General features: G+C 39.9%; 1 protein-coding gene and 1 long non-coding RNA gene across 2 annotated transcripts in view; one reads left to right on the forward strand and one right to left on the reverse strand.

Annotated features, from left to right (window-relative positions):
- The window catches only part of UNC5C (unc-5 netrin receptor C), a 415,055-nt gene that overhangs the window by 304,638 nt on the left and 100,307 nt on the right, over positions 1 to 10,110 (forward strand). Inside the window, exon 4 of the mRNA XM_019552942.1 lies at positions 4,916 to 5,019. Coding sequence (XP_019408487.1) covers positions 4,916 to 5,019 — 104 coding nt within the window. The remainder of the gene's footprint in view (positions 1 to 4,915; positions 5,020 to 10,110) is intronic.
- The window catches only part of LOC109322093, a 7,890-nt gene continuing 1,870 nt past the window's right edge, over positions 4,091 to 10,110 (reverse strand). Inside the window, exons 2-3 of the long non-coding RNA XR_002104308.1 lie at positions 6,443 to 6,450; positions 4,091 to 4,101 (exon numbers count right to left, since the gene is read on the reverse strand). This is a non-coding gene — a long non-coding RNA (uncharacterized LOC109322093). The remainder of the gene's footprint in view (positions 4,102 to 6,442; positions 6,451 to 10,110) is intronic.

Consider the following 10,110-nt stretch of genomic DNA (forward strand, 5'->3'; position numbering starts at 1 on the left):
CTACCAAAATAAAAATGTTTAAAGGTTATCCTACATCTTAGCTTACTTATACTTATCTATAATGAATAGAGAGGGAGAGAAAAAGTCAGAAATGATTGGGGAAGGGGAGTGAACGCAATTATAAAAAAAAAAGAAAAACTGGGGGTTTCGCTACAGCTTCAGTTGCTGATTCGATTCAGAGGAGATTTGCCCCGATTCGGTGGCCGAATCTCTGACTCCAAATCAAATCAGGAAACCCATTAATCTCTCCAAATCGAATCAGAAGCCTCCAATTTCAGTCGGAGAGATTCAGAGAGATTCAATGATTCAGCCATAGACACAGATTGATATGTTTTTTCTACATACCTCAAGGTACCAGGTGCAGCTCCTGAATGCTGAGATGGTAGGGCTGATGGAGCATCCCCCACATGGTCAGCAGCAGACCCAGAAGTGGGCCAGAAGTACTTCCGGTCCAGTTCTGGGTCTGCCACAGAGTGTGTGGGATACTCCTCACCCCAACTCAGCATCTAGTGCTTCTTGGGTTTGGGGGAGCACCCCGGGTCCCCCCACAGTCAATTGCCTAGCTGGAGGGATGCAGGTGGGGGTCCACTGCTCCTGTGGGATGCTCCATCTGCCCTACCATCTCGGCGCTCACAAGCCACACCTGGTACCTCGAAGTATGTAGAAAAAACATAAAGCTGTGTCTATGGCTGAGTCGCTGATTCTTCAAATCAGTATTGAATCTTCAGATTCAGCAGAATCAGATCAGGACAGTGATCTGATTCAGTGAATTAAATCACCGTCCCCAAATCGCCAAATCTGAATCAAATACTTCCCGCTTTGCAACCCCTAGTATTAACCAAACCAACCCCCCCAAAAGCTCAGAGATAAATTGTTGAGTGTAGCTATGAATGCCACCTAAGCTCAGTTAGTTGAGAAGGCTCTCCCTGGATGAAAATTATCCTGAGCTCTAGCAATAAGACAAAGTTAGCTGTTGCTCACAAATGCTTATGCATCTCCAATTCAGTTAATCTCTGAGGTGCAACTCTATCCTGCCTTCTGTCTAGGGTGGCCATTGGTCCCATTTTATACAGGGCTCTCCTTTGTTTTTAAATTGCAAAATTCCTGTTTTCACTTCACTGATGGAGATACATGTCAATTATTTGTTCTTGCAATTCTGTTAGTTATCCCTAGAGGTAGGGCGTTGCACAGCCAGGAGGAGCACAGAGGAACAGTGGCCAGGGGAGAGGGAGGTGACCCTTTTGTGGTGTCCCTGCCCCTTGCTGCTGATTGGCCAGTCAGCAGGCCCTCCTCCCACCATGGGGATCCACCTTGCACTTCTCACCAAGGGGATGTGTCAGTGGCCACACTACTTCTGTCTGACAGTAAGTGAGAATACCATACTACTAAAGTAGGGTATTACTACCCCTTTCTCTTAATTCTGTCATTCCCAGGGTCAGGGCAGAAGAGGCCAAACACAGTATTTTTTAAAAGACAATAACCAATTTCTGTCACCCTCTTAAAATTACATATAGGGGCTATTACTGAACTTGAACTATAATGATGCCTACAGTTTCTTCACAGGCAAAAAGGTTGTAAATAGGGTAGATCTATTTTTTTTAATATAACAACATTCTTTGTAGATTATTTCATTTCCCTTTTGGAAATGGACCAAAGATTTCAATTTAGGACATTTTCAAAGAGTATTTGCCTTTTTGCTCCTCTTTTTAAATGGTAGGAAATTTAGTTTTTAAAATGAAAAAATAGGCTTGTTATTTTTTGTGGGGGTTAAAATAAATATTAAGTCCAATCAGCATTGACCATGGGGGGTATAAAAACCTCCAGAGTATTAATTTTTGTGTACAGCAACATATACAAACTGGAAATGATAAATAGCAAATCTGAAAATTGGTACATTCAAAACAACGATCATGTTCTCACAGCAACTTTTCTTTTACAAAGTCCATTTTCATTAGAAATCAAAACAACAGCAAAAAACAAATTTACTTGAAAACTGGTTTATCATCCCTACCCTACAACGATGGATATAGTTACATATATAGGGGAGCCATTTCAACAAGCAGTCTCCCTGTTCTGCATTTCCAAAAACCCTTTTGTTTTGCTTGTTTGTTTGCATTTTGCAGGAAGCCAACCTTCTGTTTGGCTAGATAAATATACTGCAGAGCCCGCTTCTGCAGCTATCTGGTGGCTATATAGCTTCAAGGGAGGTGTAACGTTCTGACTGCTTAATGCTCTAATGACACAGGATGAAGGGTTCCTTATCTTATAAATACACAGTTATGTACTTTTTTCCCCAAATTACTATTATTTACTAAATAGTCTTTAATAGCTCCTTTGAGGACATTATCATGTATTATGTCAGGGCCTGTACTTGGAGAATTTTTAGCTTGTGGATCATTGACCCAATAAAATTCAATAGCGCCTTTAAAGTGTTACAGCATATCAGGTCATTGAGAGATTGGAGAGGGAAGGGGGAGGGAATAAGAGTCTCGTGCATTAGTACCACTTGTTAAAAACCCTGCTGAAATGTTTGATGGAGAAAATGTATTGTTCATACCCATCTGTCCCAGCTGGTTCTAATGAAGAGAGTAAAGCTCATTTGTATAGGACATGAGGTTATTGCTTTTTATGAGCTAATAGAATTTCCTTTTGTATAAATAAAATGTTATTTAAAAGTAACAAAAGATTTTGTGAGTGTGACTGTTTATATAAATATATAATGCGTATTAAGTTAACTTCAGATCTATGCTTAGGTTTTGGAAGAGGAGTGGGAAAAAGTAAAACAATATTCCAGGAAGGATCTAGAATTATTATCTAGTCTAGCTGTATTGCACGCATCACTCTGGTACCTGAGCACTTGAGGTTTATTACTACTGAATATTGGTTACTATTACCATATGCTGCTATTCAGGTGTAGCATATACCATATGCTACATTATATCTTCCCTGTTATCTCCCAGCCTAATATTAAGGAACATTAAACCTAGGGCAGTTGTTCCTAAAAGTCATTTATACATGCAAGGTTGACACATTAAGAATGGTTTCTATACAGCAGTGATTCTCCTTTGGAATCTTCTTTATAGATCCATTAGATATAAAATTGTTTCTTTTTTTACCCTTCCAAATTAATTTTTGTTCGAGAGAAAATTAGACAATGCATCGTGCTTCTGTAGCACCTTTGCTTTGATGGATTTGAAATTTCTTAACAACGTGAGCTGATTAAAGTTCACACACCCTTTTTGAGATAGATGATCCTTTTCTCTTTATTTTGAGCCACACTAAATGTGAAACATCTTTGTGGTTGGTTTGCCCTATGTATTGCATGATGAATTGGTTGAATCCCTCACATGCTAAATTTATCATGCAATTCACATGTTAATCATGCAATAACTGAAGCATCTACCAGGGCTTTAAGAATATGTACTTGCTGCATTGTAAACTCAACCAGTATCTTGAATTTTGCCCCCAGGCTGACTCCCATACAAAGGCAGAAATCTCTGGGTGGTTGAGATAAAGCTCCAGTGCTGCAGACACTAGACACTGGAGCTAGGAATTCAGCAAGGACACAGCAACTCAGAGTCACAGCAACTCTCCAACAGCTAAACAGTCACTTTGGGCGTGTCTACATATGCACTTTAATATGCATTAGCCTATTTTAATGTGCATTAAAGCATCACAAAAAACCTGTGCCCTTTAGCTAATGCGTGTTAAAATTGGATCATGCACATTTTTCTAGTATCTCACAATGAAGATATTAGATTTAAAGCACATTACTTAAAGTTCATTAATGAATGTGTAAAAGCATCCTTTGTGCTGCTAATCTGGTTTGTGCAGCTCCAGTGTTGTTTTTTGATGTGGTCACTCCCATTTGGATTAGCCTAGCTCCTATCTATGAACACCCATGTGCTATCTGTAGCCATCTGTTACAGTGAATATATAAAAGTCCTTTATGTCCTGGAAAGTGTTTCTCAGCCACACTTCTCTGGGCTGAATAGAGAAGAAGCCTGTGGCCTGGTTTTCTTTTCTTATAGCCTTCTAAGTAGAGGTTGGATAACATTGCTGAATAGCTGTTTAACTAAATGTTATCAACTTGGTTAGCAACTTAAGCTAAACTGATAAAACTCTGAAGCTATACTGGCTTATATTTATCATTAATAAAGCTTTGAAGGAGCTTAACTTGATTTTTAAATCCACTTAGTTAAACCAGCACACATTCTTAATATAGACAAGACCTTGGCCCTAAAGAGTTATCACGTTTCTTGAGTTCAAGAACTCTCATTTTGTGATTAATAGGTTAAGGATTGAGAGAGAGGCTTCTTGTGCCCTTTCTTGCCGTCTCCGTTGCAAAGCCACTCAGGGGCCAAAAGGAATCCTGATGCAAGTGGCGATATTGCAAATCTACTTAAAACTTGCCTACTCCAGGACAGTCAGGAAAGAGAAAACTAATTAGCTAAAGCTGTGAAATTCATGCACAGAAATTAAAAGTAGGTTAAAGCTCTGTGTGGACACTCTCGTACATTAATTTTACATCTATGGTTGGTTAATTTGTCATACATGTCCAGAGTGCCTACAGGTGTACAAAGCCCTATTTTGTAAGTACTTTTGAGGCAGGAATTTTCTTTTTGCTCTGTATTTGTACAGTACCTGGCAGAATAAGGCCCTGAGTCTCAGCCAGGGTTTCTAAGTAGTGCTGCCATCCAAATAATAAATCTGCTCAGAAATGATTTTTTAATAACATTCTCTGGAATAATCAACAGAAGTGAAAATAAGTTCCAGTTTTTTTAGGCTATGTTGTTTGTAAGGCAGGAAAAGGGGGCTTCCTTTCTGCTTAGAAAGATGTTTATGTGTTTTGCATACCACCACAGTCCATCTGCCTAAAATTTAACAGTTTGATTTGGGTTTTATTTTTCATTAGATCTTCGGAAGACTTTTGAACAGGAACCCCTGGGGAAAGAAGTGTCTTTGGAACAGGAAGTCCTGCTCCAGTGCCGTCCACCCGAGGGCATCCCGGTAGCTGAGGTGAGTGACAACAGATTCCAGCACTAGCAACTGACATTTAGTTATCCTAACTGAAGCCTAATCCATGGCTAATGGTGCAGTGAATTAGGGCATGGCATGATGAATGGGTAGTAATGGAGACCTAACTGCCTGCTGCTGGTAGAAGAGATTGATTGAAAACTGATTAATGACGGTGGAGTCAATTAGAATGCGCCACTGGACAGAGCCACGGCAGTTCGGTTTTATTTGTTGTTCCCTTTCAAAAAACACAGCAGTTTTATATCTGGCATCCATGGGATAAAATACCTGTGGGGATTTATGAATGCAATCCCGTTATCTTTTTTTTTTTTTCTCCCTGAAGAGAAGGCAGTTGTTGCTATTGAGGCAACTGGCTTTCAAGTGTGTTATTAAAGCATCTATTTTTAATTTGCAGGATTTAACTTTTCTCACAGGCTTGTGCACATGCTCACAGACAAACTGTGTAGCACAGAACCAGGGGCCTGCCATGATCTGATAAGGGACTTCCCAAAGTTGATGCAGGAGGGGTGGCGGATGTGAAATAATCCAGCTTCTAACATGGCTTATCCTCTTTATTTAACAGCAATTAAAAACACAGGAGAGGGTGCTGTCTAACTGGCAGGACTGACCTTCTCATTTAGCTAAATCTGCGTCCACAGGCAGTGACAGTCTCGTCTGTGAAAGGGAACTTACCTCAGCATGGTGGAGGTGCCTGTTGAATGAGGCTTCAGACTCATTCCTCACAGGAGGGAGGTTTCTGAATCACAGGGGGACTCTGAAATTCAAAATCCACCTCTGCTGATTAAGAGAAAAATTGATCGTTAATGATGGTAATTCCCCCATCAGAATTCTGCTCATTTTTCTCTGCCATGCAAAGAAGAAGCTGTTGCCAATTTGCATTAGGATAAGTTAGTCTGTCATAGTTAAGCAGCATTGTGGTTGTCATTCACTGTTGATGACTGATTTCTCAGGAGATCATGCTTAAAGTGTTGCCTCTCTGTCAGACTGGAGCTGGGATTTAATCAGCATTGCAGAAAAGTGTCCACAAAAGACAGAAGGAATAATTAATGTAATAGATTTCCCTTTCTGCCTTGCTTGTGAGGCTGTTTTATTTCCCCATTAAGATCCCCCAATGTGCAAAGAACTGTTTGGGTCTGGCAAGCCAGTTCTGTGACAGCTATGATATTATCAGCAAGGTTTTTCTCTGAGAAGTTATCAGCTTTTTTTTTTCCTTTTGCTTCTTAGTGTGCTCTCAACCTGCTGTTGTGCCATGACAAGAGTATTTATAACAGAGCATGTCATATCGCAGATGCACAGTGGTACTCGGGGACTTCATTACCTTCACAGGGAACTGAGATTGCTCATGCCTTGCAGTTTGTGTGTGCACAGCATTTACACACTACTCTGCACCTCTCAGTGACTTAACAAGTCCAACTTCCCTGTCAAAAAAAAAAAAGATAAAGCTGGATCAGGTGAAGGAAAGATGCACAGCAAGATTTAGCATCAAAACTAGAAAGCGAAGTCTCTGTGATAAACACTGGGTGCATCTACACAAGATGCTAACTGGACAGTATACCAATTCTACTGTGCATTCACATGTCACAAATGTGCATTTCTCAACTGCGCATTAGTCTCACTAAAAAACCGTGTGCTGGTACTACTGTGCAGTAGTGCTAGTTACTGCATATTGAGTTAATAGCTGTTATTACAGGCACTAAATGCATAATAACAATGGTGCATTCACTTCTTTTTTCTTAAATCTAATTTAATCTGTCCTCCTCCTATGGAATTGCTTTGAAAGCAAAAAACCCACTCCCCAGTTGTTAGGAACAGTTTATAGTACAGCATATGCCAACAAAGTGAGCTCTGAAAAGACTGTCTGTGCACTGGCCTAATAATAATGGCATTTCTTTCATGCTCTGTAATGTAATGGTTCATTTTGTCAAGTAGATTCAAAGATTCATAACTACAGGCTAATTGGCTGTGAATCTTATTTGTACCACAGTCGGGGCAGACACCAATTAATACTTGGCAGACTCAAAAAAACATACAGCCCTTCTGACACTCAGAAGACACTATTCTTAAATTTTTTTTTTAATTCTCTTTTCATTTTTGAAGTCGAGAGAGAGATCAAACACCCAGATTGGACAGGAGACTAATACAGCTTCTTTGTAGACTCTCAACAAGCCTATTTAAAGAACAAAGCCTGAACACTAATGAATATGAATACCTTAATATGACACTTTATTACTGCCATTTGCTGAAGCTGGTAAGATAAATTTAAAAAATAGAAAGATGAAAGGTAACTTGGTGGGTTGAAGAATTACACGATTGTTTTAATTTAGAGATGAATTAGTACTTTGTTTAAGACTTTCTGATATGGTGATATAGGTAACTGAGGAAGAAGGGACACAAGAAAAGCAGGCAATAAGCTGTTAGGCTCTTTCACATTACAGAAGAACTGATTTGATTCCTGATAACCTGAGTCAAGCAGATAATGTAAACACAGCAGGTACTAGCAATACATCAGATGCTCTGGCGACACAGACAAACATATCTCAAACTATTCCTTACTGCAGCAATTCCTCCCGTGCCCTAGATGAGATAACCCACTGGCCCTCACAGACTGGTGGCCTTCATTTTCTTGCAAGTTGTCAGTTTTCAAAATAGTGAATAAAATAATTAAAATTCATATACTGTAGAAAAAATGTGATTCACACTGAAGTGCGAATCTCCCCCACCCAGGCATTTCCTCCCTTGTTTTTGCTTATTCCCTTGTTTTAACTTGTTTACAAAATGCTGGCAACTACCCACACTTAGGGATCTATTCCATTTACTCCTGTCAATGAAGAAAGATTTAAACACATGACTTCCAGTGTGGTCAATGGCAGTTAACCACATTGAGCCCCTATGGATGAATCCTGGATGACAAATCCCTTTATTTTCAGTAGGTGAATCATGTAGCAATATAAGGTCTTTTTCCTTCAGAGTAGAAGAAAAGCCAAGATAAGGATGGGGAACCAAAGCTTTTAAAGCAGCGCTTCAGCTCTCTGCTGGTTTCATGGGCAGTAGAGCAGGTTGCAACTGATTTGTATCATCACAGATCCTCACAGACCAGGAGGTGAGGCTCCATACCAGCTACGAACTGATGGCCCAGAGGAGTTTTCCATCTATTGACTGTGAAATCCTATGAAATACGAGCTTTCATTTCTACCCAGGAGAACTTTTACAATCTTTTCTCCCATGCCTGATGAAGGGTGTTTGTACCTGAAAGCTTGCAATTAAAGAATTTTTTTTGCAAAAATCTTGTTGGTCTAATAAAAGATATCATCTCTACTACGAGTCCCAATTGCCTTTTCCTCTAAACCAATGTGGCTACAACCTGGATACTTGAAACTGTAGACACTTAAAAAGTCTAGGATCCAAATACAAGGCTGTATATTATGACACGTTTCTCTGATGGCCTGGGGTCAAATCGCAATTCATCCTGCTTGCTCACTTCGTGCCAGGTGAGGCAACGAATGATATGTTCAGTCACTAGGAAAATCAAATTGGCTGCTCTGTGGTACCATGACCACCATCTAAGGTTAGAGAAGGAGAAAGAAATGGCAACAATAGTACAAAAACACTACAGGTTTGGCTCTTCCTAGATTTCCAGAGCATTTGGAGACTAGATGAAAAAAAGCAACAGCAAGGTGCTTTGCTTCATATTTATGCCATATTACTTCTTGCATTTCTTCAGTGGAGGCTCTCAGGTTATATGGGGTTTTTCAGAAAATAATGGCAACTTTGAAATAAAACCACTTTGGGTGTTATAGTCATATACTGGCCACATTATTGCTTGACATAATCATAAACAATAGATGTGTTTGACAGTGCCACCACCACCAGTGTTCCCTGCTCTGTGGCTTCCTGCTTTGTCACAGACATACACCATAGGCAGTCATTCTGCCCTTAGTTTCTGAAACACCCTTGTATAAGAAATAGGTTGATCAGATAAGCAGTATCTGAATTCCTGGGACCTTAATTGAATCAGTCAAATTCCAAACCTTCTGAGATTTGAATTTTCAAAGATGCGGAGCCCCCTGAACCCAAGCCAAAAAAGAGGGAGAGCTGCAGGTACTTAGGATTCCTGTGATCAGACAGCTCCAGTTCTCTGGGGTCCATCAGAATCTCAGCAGCGATTTCCTTTTCCTCTGACCCAGGAAATCTTTTATGCAACCCTGGTGGAAAGCCACGAAAGAAACATATTCTTAAAAGGGGCACATGCTGGGATGCTCCCAGGGTAACACAGCAGAATTATTAGCAATTAATCCCTTTGCTCATTTCATTTGTTGTTTAAAGGATGTCAGCATCATATTGTGAGTGAGAAATGTACTCAGAGACACACAGCCTCATCAAATTAGTTCCTTGCAATAGGTTATAGATCAAAACATCAGTGAGATGTAAGATTAGTTAATATGCCATAAGCAGCTAAATGAAGTTTTGCATTGAAATGTGTGATTTGCTGCACCTTAAACAAGGGGATAATTGCTTCTCTAATTATAATTGAGCTGTTTCTCATGGGAGTTTAATTGGAGAACAGGGCAGAGCATACAACTTAGTGACCCAGTTGAGCTTAAAAAATGCCCTTTTATTTATCCACATTTTTGTCTTTAATCAGGAGGGAGGAAAAAACCCATGAAGGAGTCAAATGGTGAAAGAAGTTGTTTTGCCAAGATGAGTGTAGCACAGATTTTATTCAGTTGCTGTAGCCTGGGCAAAAAGCTGGTGGCAGCTGGGGACTTCTCCAAATAGGTAGCATCAGGTGGCTGCTCCATCTAATTGATTATTAATATGACTGCTGTTTGCTTTGTTTCATGACAGCAGCTTATGTTTTGCTGCAGTTATCCCTTAATTGGAACTTCATGTGTATGCATTTCCATGTAGGTATATTGTCACCCAGGCAATGTTTTAAATTCCCTGCAGGAAAAGAAGCTTTTAAAGAGGAGATCAGAGGAGTTGAATACTAATAAACTGAGAAATGGCATTGTCATTTGTGGTGCCTTGTGACATGTACTAGAATTACTTGCTGGTGAGGTATCAGTGGGTGGG

Source organism: Crocodylus porosus, unplaced genomic scaffold (genome assembly GCF_001723895.1).
Source record: "Crocodylus porosus isolate Cpor-Errol unplaced genomic scaffold, CroPor_comp1, whole genome shotgun sequence".
Classification (NCBI taxonomy): Eukaryota; Metazoa; Chordata; order Crocodylia; family Crocodylidae; genus Crocodylus; species Crocodylus porosus.